General features: G+C 53.8%; 5 protein-coding genes across 5 annotated transcripts; 3 read left to right on the forward strand and 2 right to left on the reverse strand.

Annotated features, from left to right (window-relative positions):
* The first annotated feature begins 1,538 nt into the window (after window positions 1-1,538).
* B0T26DRAFT_213114 (dtdp-glucose-dehydratase) lies at window positions 1,539-3,594 on the forward strand. Its single transcript, XM_060433805.1, has 4 exons — window positions 1,539-2,005; window positions 2,119-2,260; window positions 2,359-2,894; window positions 3,013-3,594. The coding sequence occupies exons 1-4, from the start codon at window positions 1,915-1,917 to the stop codon at window positions 3,552-3,554; spliced, it is 1,311 nt and encodes a 436-aa protein (XP_060298251.1). The 5' UTR covers window positions 1,539-1,914; the 3' UTR covers window positions 3,555-3,594.
* Window positions 3,595-5,384: 1,790 nt separating this feature from the next.
* Window positions 5,385-6,676, reverse strand: B0T26DRAFT_702268 (uncharacterized protein). Its single transcript, XM_060441621.1, has 2 exons — window positions 6,062-6,676; window positions 5,385-6,002 (listed from the first exon to the last, which is right to left on the reverse strand). Exons 1-2 carry the CDS (start codon window positions 6,252-6,254, stop codon window positions 5,575-5,577), a joined length of 621 nt encoding a protein of 206 aa, XP_060298252.1. The 5' UTR covers window positions 6,255-6,676; the 3' UTR covers window positions 5,385-5,574.
* B0T26DRAFT_702274 (S-adenosyl-L-methionine-dependent methyltransferase) lies at window positions 6,677-9,308 on the forward strand. Its single transcript, XM_060441622.1, has 2 exons — window positions 6,677-7,719; window positions 7,829-9,308. The coding sequence occupies exons 1-2, from the start codon at window positions 7,058-7,060 to the stop codon at window positions 8,850-8,852; spliced, it is 1,686 nt and encodes a 561-aa protein (XP_060298253.1). The 5' UTR covers window positions 6,677-7,057; the 3' UTR covers window positions 8,853-9,308.
* A 2,382-nt stretch (window positions 9,309-11,690) lies between these two features.
* On the forward strand, window positions 11,691-15,062 carry B0T26DRAFT_213351 (Pep3/Vps18/deep orange family-domain-containing protein). Its single transcript, XM_060433806.1, has 3 exons — window positions 11,691-12,070; window positions 12,146-14,753; window positions 14,862-15,062. The coding sequence occupies exons 1-3, from the start codon at window positions 11,851-11,853 to the stop codon at window positions 14,944-14,946; spliced, it is 2,913 nt and encodes a 970-aa protein (XP_060298254.1). The 5' UTR covers window positions 11,691-11,850; the 3' UTR covers window positions 14,947-15,062.
* Window positions 15,063-15,349: 287 nt separating this feature from the next.
* On the reverse strand, window positions 15,350-16,228 carry B0T26DRAFT_749747 (uncharacterized protein; the record flags this gene model as incomplete). The annotated part of the gene is made up of 5 exons (XM_060445145.1): window positions 15,350-15,495; window positions 15,641-15,825; window positions 15,927-16,060; window positions 16,116-16,128; window positions 16,197-16,228. The coding sequence occupies 5 exons, from the start codon at window positions 16,226-16,228 to the stop codon at window positions 15,350-15,352; spliced, it is 510 nt and encodes a 169-aa protein (XP_060298255.1).
* Window positions 16,229-18,594: the final 2,366 nt, after the last annotated feature.

Below are 18,594 nucleotides of genomic sequence, written 5' to 3' on the forward strand. Positions count from 1 at the left end.
TATTTCGTCTTCTTTTCCCCATTCCATTCCAACGCTTCACATTTACCCGGGGATTGCTTCGGGATTTAACCTGCCACAGCCACGCATCATTAATCGATACTGTGTTATAAACTATGTAGGTAACCTGGAAGATATGATTACTGAGCGTTTCGGCGTAGTGGCATATTACTTACCTTCAGAGCTGTTCGGTGGTAATCACGCAATGAGTCTCGGCTTGTGCCGCCGAACAGTGGCTCCGTGTTAGAAATGTTGCAAAATTACCGATTGTTCGTCTGGGTCGCCGTGATCGCACAACACCGAACCAGACCATCGATCAGCTCTTATTGAGGGCGCTTTGTGAGCCCGAACAGAGTCGTGTCCATGGCACGTGTGGGGAGTTACCTTCGGTAGTACAAAGTGTGCCACCTTGCTGGCCGGCGCAGTCTAGATCCCCGCCACTATCTCACCCCCACCAATTCTAATCTTTTTTAAAGGTTGAATTCGGAGCTGATGAGGTATCACTCAGCTCAAGAAGAAGCTGATACCGTAGGGGCAACGAAATAGTGGAAGCCAGAAAGCAAAGGTGTGCGCCTTCTCCTCGTATTCCTTCCTCAATCAAGCCCAAATCAAGCCCATTCTCACTCAGCTGGGTTCCAATTGCTTTTCCGGCAAGGCGGGACGTTGAGAATTCCAGCGGGGAGAGACGAACCAGAAGCAAGTGCATTCCCGTCAATCACATCATTCCCCTGCATTAGCTGACCTCCCGCTGTCCTCGAAAATGGCTGCATGCACTATAATCGTGCTCTAGATGCATCTTCACTCCATCTTGTCGAACTCTCTTGAGATGTGAGTTTGTTGCCGAAAACAAGAGTATGCTACTTGTATAGAAACAGAATATGGAGACAGAGCAATTTTAAAAGAATGGAATACCTAACTTAGGTCTGGATACCTTCCATGTCATATAAGAGTAGCAAACTGTGGAGCTGAATGAGTGAGGTTGCATCAAACTACTAGTACTACGCACCTTACATACATCACCTGCAGATATCCGTGGACAACCTTGAAACCACGACCAGGGGGCATCCGTACCCCGTATTCGTTCTCAATTACGTGTTCTCCTACAACATCAATGGTCAATCACGTCTCACAAGAGTTAACCCAACAGCCACGCGGCAATCACTGACAAAACAATTGAGGTTCTGATATTCTTGGGGCGAATTGATTAGTACTCTGACGAAAATACCTGACCGACGCACGCAAGGAGTCTAGGATCCCGCAGGGTACTCATCTCTCATTAGACTCGACTCGACTCGACTCGACAGCAGCTTCAGTCCCTCAACAGGTCACTGATCAGGTCTGGTCTCACACACATTCCGGGACATCCCTTCCTCGCTCCTGCCAAGCTCGGGGTGGCCCCTGTGCAGATCGGGCCATTAGAGCGATAAGTAAGGTACATGTACCTAAGGTACAACGGCTGGCTCTCCGCAAAACGCACCGAACCGCACCGTTGTGCAGGGGTATTGCTTCTATTTGGAGGTCCCCTCGTCTGAAAAAGAAAGAAATGGCGTTGGAGGGATATCAACACATATAATCACCACCTGTCCTTCACCCGACGATTATCTTTGACCAGCCATCGCCCTGCCGTCCCTGCGAGGAATTCTGTCTAATGACACCGCACCTTCCCCAATAACAGCGGAGCCGATGCCCGTTTTGCCTGGGACCGAAGTCGGGCTTCCAGTCGATATCTCTCCCCCTTTTGTTTCTTTGTCGTTCGTTCCTCAGTGAGGCGTGCCTTACGTAAAGCATACCTATTTATTTGACGAGCTGCTATTCCTATGCTCTGGGTGAAAACGCCAAATCCGCTTTGGGCGCAGCACACGGAGCAGACCTGGGCTGTCTTCCTCATCGAAAAACAGAACGCGCATACCATGCAAAATGGCCATCACAACTACCCAATCGATAAATGGCTCTCCTACTGCGGCCTCGAGTTCGGTTTTGGGCGGGACGTCCAGTAGGGCCTTAAAGGGTGAGTTATGTCAAAGTACTCCAATCTTCCCCTTCATCTCACCAGAGCTCGGCCATGATACAAGTCAATATGGCGCCTAATTACGTGCTAACTCGGATTCCTCCGACTAACAGGCGGTTTTGCCAACGGTCGTGCCCAGGGTTTTTTTGAGGAGTACGGGATCTGGAAAGAGGCGCCGGTGCTCATCGGCACTACCAAATTCACACCGTTGCCTGATGTGAAGAACATCATGATCACGGGCGGCGCCGGCTTCATGTACGCTGTTCCCCTCGCCTCGCCTCGCCTCGCCTCGGGCCTGCAGTGGAGATTTCGGACATCGAAATCGTTCAGTTCAGCTGATCTTGATGGCGTAGCGCATGCTGGCTCGTCCGGCATCTGACCCTCACGTATCCGCATGCCTACAACATTGTCTCGTTCGACAAGCTCGACTACTGCTCTTCACTCAACAACACCCGAGTGCTGAACGAACGACGAAATTTTACCTTTTACCAGGGTGACATCACGCACCCAACCGAAGTTGTTGACTGCCTTGAGCGCCACAACATCGACACCATTTTCCACTTTGCCGCCCAGTCCCATGTTGACCTCAGCTTCGGGAACTCATATGGCTTCACGCACACCAATGTTTACGGTACACACGTTCTGTTGGAGAGTGCCAAGAAGGTTGGCATCAAGCGCTTCATCCACATATCGACAGACGAAGTGTACGGCGAGGTCAAGGACGATGACGATGATTTGTTGGAGAGCAGCATATTGGCCCCTACCAACCCTTACGCCGCGAGCAAGGCGGCAGCCGAGATGCTGGTCCACTCATACCAAAAAAGTTTCAAGCTCCCCGTCATCATCGTGAGAAGCAACAACGTCTATGGTCCCCATCAGTACCCAGAAAGTAAGTCCGCTGCCCTTGGTCTTGAGAAAGAAATCGGCGGACATGTGACAAGCCGGCGAAACGGCCGCTCTCCGCTAGTTCTTACTCGGTCGGTCTTTGTTGCTAACTGCGGTTGCAGAGATCATACCAAAATTCGCATGCCTGCTGCACCGGGGCAAACCGGTAGTGCTACACGGCGACGGCTCACCGACACGACGGTACCTGTATGCCGGCGACGCGGCCGACGCCTTTGACACGATCCTCCATAGGGGGCAGCTGGGGCAGATCTACAACGTTGGGTCGTACGACGAGATCAGTAACCTGTCGCTGTGCGGGAAGCTCCTGACCAAGATGGGCCTGGCCCATGAGACGGCCGACGAGTTCCGGCGCTGGGTGAAATACACGCATGACCGCCCATTCAACGACCACCGCTACGCCGTTGACGGCACCAAGCTACGGCAGCTCGGTTGGGAGCAGAAGACAAGCTTCGAGGACGGACTTCACGTCACGGTTGAGTGGTATCGCGCCTTCGGTGAGCAGTGGTGGGGCGACATCAGCAAGGTTCTCAGCCCTTTCCCCGTTGTCGCCGGGTCTGAAGTCCTCTCGGACAAAGAGCCCGTCTCTGACAACCCCCAGCCTGCGCTGGGGGAGGATGCTCCGGCCAAGAAGCGCAAACTCTGATGCAAACCAAGTTGCACACGTTCTCGGTGCAAGACTCGCCCTCACAGGGCTCGGGTTCTCAAGTTTTGGAAAGTTGGCGAAACAGCCACACGTCATTATGAATGGTAATATGGAATTTCTTTTGTTTTGGGGATATGTGTTCGGCGCTCGGAATACTTTTGAGCACACAGCTAGTTACATTGGCTGAGTTCTTGCGGTAATAAAAAAGGTTCACGGAACTTTTACTTTTGGCAGATTCGCTAGATCGGCGCTCGAGTGCGGCGGATCGGACTGTGCATATACATTCCTCGTCGGTAATTCAGTATCATTGACTCTCGTTCTGTCCTGTTGATATCTTCTCCCCCCTTTCAATCTCCTTAGGGTTAACCGGCCACGGTTGAGAGCAGGAAGGACATACAAATAAACGCACTAGGGAATAGGCGTTGATGATTACCACCACACGACTTGCTCCCACCGAGGCAGCGAAATATGCGTACGCGCCATATGTTAGACACGTCTCGCCTGTCAGACCGGTGTGGCGTTGCTGGACATGTCGATGTCGGGTGGTGCTGAGTAGGACAGACACGAGGTGACGAGACGAGGCTTGTAAACGGACGGCCGGGCCACTCTGATCTCAGCCTGGCTTGCATGGGAACATTGTGTGATGGCACGTGCCGAACTAGGCATGGACCAGTGAGATTGGATTGACGTTTCGATGCCTCGACTCGATGTGAAAGAGGTTGCTGTGGCCAACAGACGCCATCCCACGTGGTCCACCAGTGATGGCTCCTGTGGCTCCAAACCTTATATAGGGGCTAATGTACGTACATACATATCTCAGTCATACGGATGGTTCAAGTCACGGTGTGTGAATGTGTGAAGTAAGCTCAGTTTGGGCTACCGGGAATGGCGGTGAGTGCGGAATCAACTGCGCGACAGGAGGCGAGATTGAACCAAACTCGGCTGCTTTCTGGTATGACAGTCAATTAATTATCTTACTCAGTACCTTCCATACTACCTTGGGTAGATACTTACTGTAGATATCAATCAAAGAGACTCAGACAATCCCGTCTCAACAGAGCGGCACAGAATTGCACAATGAACCTGGCAGGGCGGCACACTTTCGACGCCTATATGTCGACGGTTTCACTAAACAAAGAACCCGGCGTATCGGAGCCAATGCCGCTAGGCTACCGCTCACGACTGCGATGCAATCCAGCGCCCTGGATGCCTTGAATCAACAAGACCGTCCCATCAACCACTGCCACGGGCTCAAGCGGATGCACGCCTGCGTTTCCCGGCCGTGCATCTTCTCCAAGGCTCTTGAACGTCGTGTCGGGATCGAAATTGTGGGTTGCCAGTTCAGATGAAGATTCCCCCTTCCTCTGGAGGAAGTCTGGATCCCAGTCTCCAGTGTGCTCCACCGCCCGAACCGAACCCCCCTAACCACTTTGCAACCCTGCCATTTCCGGTCCCGCCTGGGGAAGGTCGGACGGAGAGCAAGGTCAGATCGTTGTCCCGTCCGCCCCTCTTCCCCTCCCTCCGCGTCCCCCGACTTTTTTTTTCAATCGCCCGTGCCTCCTAGGTGCGGACGCGGACCGGGCACACACCGTTTTATTTTAATCTCAAAAATTCCCTTGCTCACAAACGTGGCTACGTGGTGCCCTCGATGCCGGGAATACAATCAGTGGTCTGGTCTGTCTGCACATCCAAATCTATAAACTACCTACCTACCCACCAGGCCGGGTATCGAACAGGCACAGAATAGAAGCAGTTGGTCAATGCACGTCCTCCCTGCAGCATAACCTAAACCGTCCCCGTCCGCCGTCCCGGCCCAGTGTCCTGGACTTTTGATGTCCAAGAAGGCAGGGCAGCACCAGGCTGCGTGCGTGCGTGCGTGCGTGCGTGTGATGGTTGTGCTGCTGCGCGCCCCCTCTTCAGCCCAAGCAAGCATCCATCCAGCCCCACAAAAAAGCGTCCGATAGCTTGGACTATTACTCCGTAAAGTAAGGATGAAATTATTGACCTTTGTCTTCACTCGCTAAGTCGATCCACACAATAATGGGCGGGCCGAGGACCTCCTTTTGCCTTTGCGCGCCCAAAGCGCCGGGATCGGAAATCCCTTGATTCCCCGAGCCGACACAAAGACTTGGCGGTCTGCTGGCTTTCTTCGTTGTGTTCCTGTCCGGGGCCGCAGTTTGCCTGCCTGCCCCCTTCTGTAAGAGTTCTTAAATGTGACCTCTCGCTTGCCTGCCCTCTCCCTCTCTACCAGTCTACGTACTACTAAGCCAGCAGCCATTAAGTCCGCGGCCACAGGCTTGAATTCACAGTGAGATGACCCAAATAACCTAACTGCAGAGAGAATCCTAGTGGACCCGGAAGGTAGATGTTCCCGATGCGGGCTCAAGGCGCAGTCACCGATGCGGCGTCCCAGGAAGTGAGTGGGGGATGTGAGGGAAAGCAATGTTGGTGGGCGGCCAAAGCTCCCAAGTTCGAACGAACAGGCCATTGACAGCCCGAGTTGCCAGGACTTTCCCGCCTCCTTTTGCCAGCTGCAGCGTCTCTAGCAAGCTCGCTTCCATTGCATTTGGGGGGTGATCCCTGTTTTTCCCTTGTGATCATGTCAGTGGTGGCCCGGTCAGCAAAACGGCCTCTCTCTCCCCTCTCCTTCTCTCTCCCGGGCGCAGGCGCAGGCGCAAGAGCTAGTCCACATTCCCGCATTACTCCGTAGCTCGTTTAGTCACCAGTCTAGTCGAAGAGATGTTGCGCTAAGGTACTAGGAAGGAGTTGGTCTTCTTCCTCCTCCTGGATTAGGCCCAGCCTAAGGTGAAAGTGCACTGGACTTTGCATTACGGCTTGCAGGTCGATGAGAGGATTTAGGAGATCGGTGAAAAGATGGACATATCTACACACGCCGGTTTTTTGTGTGATGAGTTTGACTGTTGCAGGGCGTGAGGGGCTGAACTGCCCGCTACTCAGTGCTCTCGATAACCCCATGTGCCCATGCTGCAGGGGGGGGCAAAGAAATAGTGGGCCTGGACATTCACGTCAATAGCGAGCAGCATGGAGAGGCCCGACCGACCGTCCCATGGGTGCGTTCGTTCGTGGGCCCTCAAGGATTTTAGTACATACAGCTCTCGGTACGCTAGTCAATAGCACAAACTTAGTGGACCGGCCAAGCAAGTCGCCTCGTCGAGAACTAGAACCCCCAAAGCACAGGCACCTCCCCCATCTAGTTCTACTCATTACTTATTCCTTTTGGTCCCTATCCCGTCTTCCGTGCCCTTTCTTTGCTCCTGCGACCAGGAAGACGGCCGTAAGAGATGAGCCGACTTTGAAATACAGCTCGCTCTGAATGATATCGGACTGTATCCGTAAAGCCGCCCCATCTCTGCGACTATAATACGACGTACTACCTCAGCCGGCGCGACCGCTCTCTCTCATGTGCTGCGCATGCTGCGCTATATCGTCCCATCCGTCGAATCGCGCAGCCATCACCTTGGCCATCGCCTATCGACTTGTCGATGCATCACCGGACGGTCACGCCGAGTACGCGGGTGACGTTCCGCACCGAGGAGCCTGTCGCAGACCGGCCTCTTCCACGCTATGGCTCACCGGTAGCCACGGAGAGCGTAGCTCGCGACTTCGGCTACGATTCCTTTACTCCCGCAACTCCATCCCATGGAGAAAAGACGGAGCCGGCGGCACATGTTGAGACGAACCCTGGGGCGCTTTTGCAAATAGACGAGATGCATACCGACGCAGAGCCCAAGACTGGCTGCACAGCCCAGGATTCGGAATCGCACCGGGACATGTCCTGTGCGCCAGAAGCTGACGTCCCCTCCCGAGACCTAGGGCACTCGCTTGTCCCCGATCCTTATGAGAATGCCGCCGGGGACATGGACATGGACGTCTCGCGCAACAGCTTCAACCTCGAAGTTGATGACGGGGACGAGGCGGACGCGAACGCGGATGAGCAAGGACAGGAGGACAAAGGAGAGGAGGACCAAGATCAAGACCATGGGCACGACTGCGACTACACGGACACGGATCCTGCCCGGGACGAGGATGACTACCGAGGTCGCGCCGTGTCAGTCTACGCCATGAGCTCTTATCCCGGTGTGCAGACTGCCTTCAAGGTGGAGTACCCGTTTCAGTACGGACAGGGACGAGATGCCGGAACAATGTACGTCATCAATCATCACATCTCCGTGTCTCGGAAGGTGTCTGACGGGTGTGCGCCGCACGCAGAGGTGTTGATTTGCTAACCGCGGCCTACGATTGCTTTTGCACAGAGACTCGTCCCGGACACTGTATGCCGATGATGTCGAGTATGTGACGGAAAATGGGCGGCAGTACTGCGGCGATTACTTCATGCCCATCGATCAGACGGAGCAGACGCGCCAATATGTGATACATCAGGTATACCTGAAGCTCTTTGACCTGGAGCTCACAACGGTGCCCCTCGAAGACCCAAAGTACATATTAGACATTGGCACCGGCATAGGCGAGTGGGCGATTGGCATGGCCGAGAAGTATCCCGACTGCGAGGTATTCGGGACAGATATTGCGCCGATCCAGCCGACGCAGCAAGTGCCCTTCAATATCGAGTTCCACATTGAGAACGCAGAGGAAGAGTGGATCCGCCCCACGGCTACAGTCGACTTGGTCCACCTCCGGAACATGGCTGGAGCATTTACGGACTGGAGTTTCATCTATGAGCAGGCGTTTGAGTGCATACGGCCTGGGGGCTGGATCGAGATTCTCGACTTTGACGACATGTACGCGTACCAGAACTTCCTGACCTTCTACCCGGAGGGCTCGGCCATACACCTGCTCTTCAGGGGCATCTACGAGGCGCTGGAGAAGTGCGGCCGGCCGAGGGGCGTTCAGCACATGTCGAAAGAGTTGCTCATGGAGTCGGGCTTCGTCGACATCCGAGAGTCGGTATACGACCTCGGCATCGGGAGCAGGGCGAGCAGCAGCTACGGGAAGTTCTGGCTGTTTGCCATCGTCACGGGTATCGAGCCGACGGCATTGCGCCTCCTGACGAGATACCTCGGATGGGATGCAGATTATGCGAAGGGACTCTGCGACGAGGTGGCCAAGGAGACTAAAAAACTCGCAGAGGACCCTGTCAGAGCCGAGAGTTTTGTCATGAAGCTCCGAGTCATGTCGGGGAAGAAACCCGAAGTGCCCGGCCAGTGGACGGCCCAGGCGCTAAACGAGACTGCCGAGATCAACAACCTCAGCGAAGACGACAGGGACACTATTGGAAGCCGGTCAAATCGGACACTGAAATTGGACGAGAGGCTATGAAAATTACCTCTCGGAGGGGAGTGGAGGAAAAGTGAGTTATGTTTGTAAAGACGGCCATTTTGCGCCATTCGCAATTCTTCTGTGACGGCTGCCACGCAGCCAAATCCTAGCGACAGCCCAAAGGGGGAGGAAATGTTAGACGATGACGACCTAATGATGGAAAGAAAGAATGCAGCAAAGCACACATCCATATTGGATACCTACCTACCTTCCTGATGTTTTACCTGCCTAGACACCTAAGCATCCGTACCTTACCTAACATACTGATTATCTTTGTAAAAAATTGGGCATTAGATACCCGGGATCAACTCCTTGAGCAGGTACCTTACCTTACTAATGCGGTTGATATAATGAGAATGAAATAAATCTAGCTACTTGGAAAACTATCATGTAATGAATAAACAGTACTAGTATTTTTATTGATTCTGATAGCATTTTAGATCTGCATCTGAGCACGGCATAAGTTGGTTGACCTATGGGGGAGGATGCCGAGCCCCACAGGCAGCACGCATTGACGCAAGCTGGAAGCTCCCCTCGCCAGCGCGTAACCTTCTATTAGGGTCCTGATCCACACAAGGCTAGCAAATGCACAAGTCAGCACAAAATATCGAGCTGTCGCGCTAAAAATTGCCAAGAAACCCACCAAACCCTTTTGGGCACCAATTTTGTACGTGCAGACGAGTTCAGCCACGTTCGAATGCAAGCCAGGGCACGACAGATGTATCGAAAAAGTGGTCTCTTTCGAGATGTTGATTTTAGGCATAGTTACTAAGAAAAGAGGCTTGAACTGGGTCGAAATGGCCATTTTGCAGCCAAATCGCTAGCCGCTCTCCAAAGCTGGTTTTGAGCGTCGGTTGGGCATGAATGGCTTGCGCACACGCGATGATTCAAAAACAGTATATACTATATAGAAAGAGTAGCATAATGGAAGTCAAAGGTCATCCACGTTCAAGCCGATGCAATGGACGACAACGATACCGCCCAGAACGCCCAGAAGCGAAAAGCCGGCTTCCTGGCGATGACTCTCGCCGCAATTACAGTATCACAGGCGACACAGTCAAACGAAAGGACCGTAATTAACGAAGGAAGCCACCTCGCCACGAATAGATTCGCCGTACGGCTATTGACCGGCTCAGAAAGGCGTTTCTTCGAACTCTTCCAAATGACCCAGACCGAGTTCACGGCATTAGTAGAATGGCTACGTGAGAAACTGCCTAGTCTCGAATACGTGGTATTATACCGTTGAACTGAAGGTCATGCTGTTCTTATAGATCGTGGCCTTCATTAAGACTCGAAGGAATGCCGCTCACTTCTTCTAGGTCGGTAAGCAGGCCTATATAACTTCATCCATAGTCAGCGGTATACTTGCGATACTATCTCGAAGTTAGAGAGGCTTTTCCTTACCGCGGCGAAGTTCAGGACCGACCGAAAGTGTACTGGGCGTAGCTCTCTGGATATTCGGCGGCGAGCGGCTGTAAGGACCTTTAATCAGTGAGCCAGAGTAACTAGAAGGTGGGAAATGCGGGAAAGAAGTGCAGGAATGAGATGAATCAGTATGAGGCTATAAAATGAAGCAAGAGACTGGATTCTTTTCGTTTTGTGGTGTTCAGGAAGGTAGTGGTTAGATTGAGAGGTAGTCAGGATGGAAAAAAGTGGCCAGGAGGTACCTTGATGGTTGCGAGGGGGATTTCTTGGCGTGGGCAGATAAGGATTTTTCGCCGATAAGGGAGGACACTTACTATAGTAGGACTTAGCGTAGACGGTGAATAATGGCAATTACTTGATTAGGCAGGCGGTATACATGGGCAATAAAGTAATCGACTCCTCACCTCCCTACCTTCTACTCTACCTGGGCGATTTTAATAGCACTTTAGACCTGGACCTCCTTATAACGGTATTTTCCTACCTAACCACCACAAAAAAGATCACGACTTTTTATTACTACTACGTGCGCTCCCGCTCGCGTTGAATTTTACTTACTTCACGAACCTCTCTACCCTCCACAGCGAAATTCGTCTCCAAGGCATCCCAAAGGTAATCGCTCTCAAGAATCCTCCCGGTCTCAACGTTAAAAGAGGCTCCCGAATAATCCAACATCCACTTGACTTACCTCACCTTCTTCATCTTCATCCAGCAATCCTGAGGCTAGACCGCTTGTTAAGTTCGCTAGCCTACGCTTCATATACATTACGAAGAAAGCCGCCGCCTTTTTTGGTAGGTACAAGTAGACCTGCCGAATAGGAGACGTGTACCTCCTTGATTAATTCGTATGTGAGCTCCAACGACCAGTTCATACTGGATTTCTTCACCTGAGTATAACTGTCAGACTGACTGTCAACAGGACTGTCAACGGGTGCCGGGGTCGGGGTCGGGCGCTCTCTCTGCCGTTGAGGTGACCGGATCGGAAAATTCTGTTTTGGCTACCAGCCGGGCATTGGAAGGTCGGCATCATCATTTTCCTCACGGCCGGAAAGGTTGTCTTCATAAGGCCGCTGTACGGCGTCCTCGCCGGCATTACTTTCTTCAGAGTCAGGGTCGCTAGACAGGGAGACAGGGAGATAGGGTGGCTTTGCTGGGGTTCATCTATCGTACGGGCCGTGTGCGGGCTTCGAGAGGCCATCGTGCGATCAGTACGCGGGCTTGCAACAACACCACAGAGAATACGGCTTGTTTACTTCGTAAACAAAGGTTCAAGGCACAAGACAACGAAAATACCAAAGATTCAGCGAGGCAGGGCATTACGTAAGGCATCAAGGGTGTGCCCAACCTAACCGAATCAAGCCTAACCGACCTGCATAGGGCCCTGGCCTGTACTTGGACGGCTCCCCGCTGTTTTTTGGCTGTGGCGTTGTACTCTTTGCATAAATTGTGCAATTGCTAGCCTAGCCGGTGCTCTCTAGCCGGTGTGTGGATCAGGACCTAGATCTACCTTGCCAAGGTACCCCAAGGACAACGACCGCACCCACGATGCGGGCGGATTGAGGTCGACATACCCACGATGGCGCTTGACGCATCCAACGGCTTCGTGGCGGCCGGCGCGGTAGCCGACCTCGCCGGCGAAGGGGCGTTGCCCATCTTCGACGTCGAGCGCGTGCAGCTCCAGTTCCCCATAGCTGCTGACTTCGTCGCAGCCCAGGTCGCCAACAACGTTCTTGTTTTAGCCCTCTCCAACGGCCGCATCCTGCGCATAGACCTCAACAGACCCGAGGACATCGATGGTAGGAGACGCTTCTTTCCTGCCGGCCTCGCCGTGCGTGCCATGTCGTGCCATTGCTAACGAGCGCGCGCTGCAGACATCGACCTCCCCAAGAAGCCAGCTGAGGTGGGCGTCATCCGCCGCATGTTGCTCGACCCCACGGCCTCACACTTGATCGTATGCACGTCGCTCGCCGAGAACTACTATCTGCACTCGCAGACGCGCCAGCTGCGCCCCCTCGCCCGTCTCCGCGGCGTCCACATCGAGAGCATTGCCTGGAACCCCGCCCTGCCCACCGCCTCGACGCGCGAGATTCTCATTGGCACCTCGGACGGCAACATATACGAGGGCTACATCGAGACGTCGACCGAGTTCTACCGTAGAGAGGACAAGTATCTCAAGCTTCTGCAGAAGTACCCCGATGGCCCCATTACCGGCCTCTGGGTTGACGCCCTACCTGGCCGTGCCGACATGCGCCGGGTCTTGGTGAGCACCCAGAGCACGCTTTTCCACCTCGTCGGCAAGGTTGGCCGCGGCCACGACGGGAGCGGATCCATCTACTCCAAGCTGTTCGAATCAGAGCAGCCCGTCATTCACGAACTGCCTCGGTCCGCGGCTGCTGCTGCGGCTGCTGCTTCGGCCCTTGTCGTCTCTCCTGACGTCCAGGGTGCCTCGAGATTCCCAGGGGATATCATGCCGGACCGCGCCTTTGCTTGGCTGTCCTCGCACGGTGTATACCACGGGAAGCTGCTTGTCAACCCCGTTGGATCTGAGCTCGGGGCCAAGGTCTTTTCTGAAGCCAAGCTCCTTCCGCGGTCACAACTAGCCGGCTCGGAAACGGCGGGACGGAGGAGAGCAGCGACTGATTATATTGACGCAATAGCACTAACCCAGTGGCATGTCGTCAGCCTGGTCGGAGACCAGGTAGTTGCCGCCAACCGGCTGACGAGCTCCGTCGTCTACGACCAAGTTATCCTGAAACAGGGTCAAAAGGCTATTGGCCTATGCGTTGATATTCAAAAGAACACGTTCTGGCTCTTCACGTCCCAAGAAATCTTTGAAATCGTTGTGCGGGACGAGGACAGGCATATTTGGAAGATTATGCTGCAGATGCAACAGTTTGATGCTGCCCTGCAGTATGCTCACACCCCGGCAGAGAGAGACGCGGTTGCGACCGCTTCGGGTGACTATCTAGTCGGCAAGGGGCTGTACCTCGAAGCTGCTGGCGTCTACGGTAAGAGCAGGAAGCAGTTTGAAGAAGTGGCGCTCACATTCATCGACAACAACCAGCCGGATGCTCTCCGGAAGTACCTCCTGGCAAAATTAGGCACGTATAAAAAATCGTCCGTCATGCAAAGGGTCATGATAGCAAGCTGGCTGGTCGAAGTGTTTATGGCCAAGCTCAACTCGCTTGACGATACAATTATCACAGGGGCTGAGCTATCCGAGACGCTGAACCCTACCCAGACAAAAGAACAGCTAGATACGGTCCGGGCCGAGTACCAAGACTTTGTCAACAAACACAAGTCAAATTTGGACAAGAAAACCGTCTACGACGTCATCAGCAGCCACGGCCGAGAAGAGGAGCTTCTCTTCTACGCGAACGCCGTAAACGACTACAATTTCGTTCTTTCCTACTGGGTTCAGCGAGAACGGTGGGCTGAGGCCTTGAGCGTCCTCAAGCGACAGACAGATGCCGAGGTCTTTTACCGCTATAGCAGCGTGCTTATGACGCACGCGGCTACCGAGCTGGTAGAGGTTCTCATGCGGCAGGCTAACCTGAAGCCTCGCAACCTTATACCAGCACTGCTCGAGTATGACCGGAATTTCAAGGGCTCCCTGTCCCAAAACCAAGCCATCCGCTACCTCCAGTACGTTGTAAACCAGCTCAGCTCTGTCGATTCTGCGATACACAACACCCTAGTCTCCATCTATGCGTCGCATCCCTCAAAAGACGAATCAGCACTCCTCGCGTACCTGGAATCGCAGGGCGACGAGCCCAGGTTTGACCCAGACTTTGCCCTCCGGCTATGCATACAGAACCACCGGGTTCTTTCGTGTGCCCACATATACACCAGCATGGGCCAATACGTCCAGGCGGTGGACCTGGCGCTGTCGCACGACCAGGTAGACTTGGCGGCCATCATCGCCGACCGTCCCATGTCCAACCCGCCGCTGCGGAAAAAACTGTGGCTAGCCGTGGCAAAGAAGGTCATCTCGCAGTCCAATGGCATCAAGACGGCCATAGAGTTCCTGAAGCGGTGCGACCTGCTCAAAATTGAGGACCTGATCCCTTTTTTCCCTGACTTCGTGGTGATTGACGATTTCAAGGAAGAGATATGCGCGGCGCTCGAGGACTACAGCCGAAATATTGACGGGCTCCGGCGCGAGATGGACGAGTCGAGCCAGACGGCGGCCAACATCAAGGTGGACATTGCGGCGCTCGACCACCGGTACGCCATTGTCGAGCCAGGGGAGAAGTGTTATGTTTGCACCCTCCCCCTGCTCAGCAGGCAGTTTTTTGTCTTTCCTTGCCAGCACGCCTTCCATTCCGACTGCCTCGGCCGCAAGGTTCTCGAGCAGGCCGGCCCGGCGAAGAGCAAGCGCATCAAGGAGTGCCAGGTGCAGATTACCAAGGGCTTGGTCAGCGGCGCGAAGCGCGACGCCATGATTGCGGAGCTGGATTCTCTCGTGGCTTCGGCTTGGTGAGTCTTTTCTTCCCCTCATCTTTTTCCCTGCTCAGGCTTCCCCTTCCCTCTCATTCTCTCAACTCGTGAAAGATCTATTGCGTTATCTAACATTTCTCTCTTTAGTATCCTGTGTAGTGAATATGCTATCAGGAGGATAAATGAGCCGTTTGTTAAAGACGAGGAAGATAAAAGCGAGTGGGCACTATAGGGGTTCCCAGTAATATCGTTTGGAATAAGATGAAATCCAAAACAGTTCCTACGCCGCACATGTGATGTGGGGGTGGCAAGCGGGTGAGTAGGGGTGTATATACGCTTAAAGTCTATCTCTTGCTGTGATGCCGAGCTAGGCTTGAATGGCAAAGTCAGGAAGTCTGATATACCCAGTTGAGTCAGGAATACATTTAAATGGTGAAACTTGGCGTAGGTCTATTATTATCGAATGTCTGTTATGGTGTGGGTTTTTGGTTGTTTTCGTAGAGAGAAAAAGGGGCTAGGTGAAATAAGTTCTCTCTTGTACCACAATCACCACCCCAACGGCACTAGTGAATTAAACAACCGAACAAATAAATGCCTCTTCCCTGCTCCTGCTTGCATGATGACATTTAACCACCTCAATACGGACAATCCGTCACGCCTAGCGTCGACCGCGTCAGCATCAGGATCGACACGATCACGCCGTACAGGCCCAACACCTCGGCGAAGATCAGGATCAGGACCATGCCGATGTAGAGGCGCGGCTGCTGCGTACTCGCTCTCACTTTTATTGGTGTAGATGGAAGGGGCTGGTTAGCGTGTTTGGTTTGTTTTGATGCAAGTCCTTCATGTAGGTAGTCATGAGGGGGGGGGGGAGGGGTGAGGAGTTCTAAATGTAATAAAAGAAGAAGAAAAAGAAAAAAACTAACCTCCGGCATCTCCCACGACGCCAATAGAGAACCCGGCAGCCAGGCCGCACAGGCCGACGGCCAGGCCGGCGCCGAGCTGGAGGAAGGCCGTGTGCAGCGCCATCTTCTCGACTAGGTTGCCCGAGATAATGACGCTGGTGACGAGGCCGTAGATGGAGAGGATCTGCGCCATGATGGCGCACAGCCTTTCCACGCCCAACCAATATTAGTCAGTTTGGAATGGAAGTGAGAGAGAAAAAGGGAAAGAGGGCGAAAGGGCGATAGGGCGAAAGGGGAAAAGACAAACGTGTTCTGCATCAGCCGGTCAGGCCGGATGATGCCCGACGAGAAGATGGCGCCGGACGACTTGGCCGTGCCGTACGACGCGCCCATGACGGTGAAGACGATGGCGCACGCGCAGCCCATGGCGCCGAAGAAGGACTACAGGGCTGTTATGTCATCCGCGCAGACAGACCGGAGAGGACAGAGGACATACGGCATATACGGGGCTGTGTAGTGGTGGCCATAGTTGTCAGCTGCTGGGTACCTAGGGTAGATAGAGGGGCGGTAGCCGTACCAGCGATCCATGTTAGCAGCGTAGACGTCCATGTTGGATAGCAGAGATGATACACAGTGACAGCTGACTTGTCCTGTATCGAGCTCAAACCGAGATGGCAGTCAAATCGAAGTGGCAGAGAGACAAACGGTGCTGTCTACTTGGTCTAGTTGGGCAATTGTGTGGACTGTATTCCTAAATGGGGGGCCGTCTAATCATTATATTATCTATTCTTTATCCCTTTGCCCAGTCGTCGACACTTTGTCGGGGATGGAGGGAGCGGCTGACGAGTCCCAAGGCTTGGCTTGGACTCGCAGCTTGCAAGGCTGGTGTATGGCCGGCTGGCTGCCTGCACTGTTTCGGCCATAGTGGGAGCCACCTGATAGGCGATACGAGGCTGTCCGCTTTTCCCCGCCAGAGCACAGCCACCACATGAGCTCTATCTGCTGTCAACTATATCAGATGAGGCCGGCCGGCCGGCAGTCGGTCGGCCATGGCCGGGGTGGCGGGCCCGCTCCGGGGACTGATCTGTTGTTCTTCCTAGCTTAGTGTAGATCAAGGCCGCTGGCCGCTCGCTCATAACTAGCGGGGCCGGGGGGCCGATGTTTCCCCACGTACGGAGTACTCTACTCCGTATTCGGCGTACTCCAGCCCAGTCAGTCCCTTGCCTCAGGCCCCTTACCTTGGGCGGGATGCTCTTTTCGGCTCCCGCCAACTACGGAGACCGAAACATGAAGTTGCACCCCTGACGGCGTAGTTCCATGTCATATAGCCACAGGGCCCCGGTAAACTCAGTCGACCTCTCTAAGATGCCCCTGTAGGAAGAAGAATAAACTATTATAGCACTAACGTCACGGCCGGTATCGAGAATCCAGAACAATCCCGACTTTTCCCACATATTCTATCATCTCAGAGGGGGGTGACGACTGGCCACTGGAAGGCTAATACCGTAACTGACTAGCCGCCCAGCGCACTAGGCGGCAGGTGCAACCGGGGACCGCCAAGCTGGAACCTTCAAAATGAGGCGTCTGATCCGCAACATGGGTATCAGATGAGGGGGCTTGGCAGCATCAACGTTTCAAATATCCCCCTCCCCTTTTTCCGTCCGGTCCCCCAAAACGACAACTTTGCAGCCAGTCGCCAAACGACTCCATGCGGCTTCCCAAACCTCGGGCTCAATACTACTAACAAAAAGACTGGAGCGACAGCTAGCTCCCTATCTGCTGCAGTATACACCTTTCGTCCAATTCCTGGATGTTTGGGAGTCAATAGGGGATTGTTTAAGATGCGGGAAGTCTTACTGCTTGCCCTACGGATACAAGTTTCTCAATAGGAGGTGATAGGTCTTGGAGCCTCACATCTAATTAGAGGCTTATCTCCCGTTTGGAATGCCTAGCAAAGGCTATATCTTGGCTAATTTATCTGCCATCACCCTCATTCTTTTCAAGTACGGATACGGAGTCCCGCCAACAACCATCCAGGGTTTGAACTAGAGCTACGAAAGCTGCCTCTAGTCAGTCTTTGGCAACCCGCTGCTCGGCTCGGGGTGCAGCCACCATTCGTGAGATGAGACGATTAATCGGTCGGTCTGAATTGACTTTCGGCCCTCACCGCAGAGCGTGAAAGGCATTTCATATCGAGGCGTCATGAAATTCAGTGTGTGAAAAGTAGGTGAAATAAGTGGCCAGAACCCTAACCCGGGGGGCGGAATTAGCATTCGTGAAATATCGAATCTCATTCACACCAGACCGGATTTCGTCAGGGAGCGGATTGCTTGAAATTTCCCATCCCCACCACCAAGCCCTGGGCACACAGTCAGACGACACGCACCAGCCAGACAGGTGCCCTGGTGTTGTTCGCCGAGGACGCGCGTCAACCCCACCCAGAGCCTGTGTGTCCATACGTACGTCCCCTAACTCTTAGAGTTTCCCTGCTTATTACCATTCGCTGCTGTGCGGGACAACTCAACTGGAAACCCGTTGGCCATCCAAGGGTTCTGGATTCCATGAATGAGGAGTTGCGTGGGAACTGTTGTTCTGCAGTCGCTTGCGTCACCTTCGCAGAACTAGTCGCACCCCACTACGGGTCGTCTGCAGCAGTCGTCGTCTGCACTCCGCCCGTTTCTCGGGAGCTCGGCTCTCCTTTGCGCGGAATTTTGGTGATTACAGGGGTGCTGCTGGAACGGGGCGCCTGGCGTGTCCTCTCTTGCAAGGTCGCGCTATCCAGGCAAACAGTTTGCTGCCAAAAAGATAGGTGCCTGTTTCGCCGCGACTCAACCATCCAGTACGGTATATTTTCCCAAACGTCGTCGTCTCGCCCCAGCCCCAGCCCCCTCCTCCCCCGCAAGGGCACACCCATGCCAAGCCCTTGACCATCAATGGCTTGCCCCCCCCCCCAATGCCCGCAGCTTCAGCGCGGG

This window comes from Lasiosphaeria miniovina, assembly GCF_030549165.1.
Source record: "Lasiosphaeria miniovina strain SMH2392-1A chromosome Unknown B0T26scaffold_3, whole genome shotgun sequence".
In the NCBI taxonomy this organism is placed as follows: Eukaryota; Fungi; Ascomycota; class Sordariomycetes; order Sordariales; family Lasiosphaeriaceae; genus Lasiosphaeria; species Lasiosphaeria miniovina.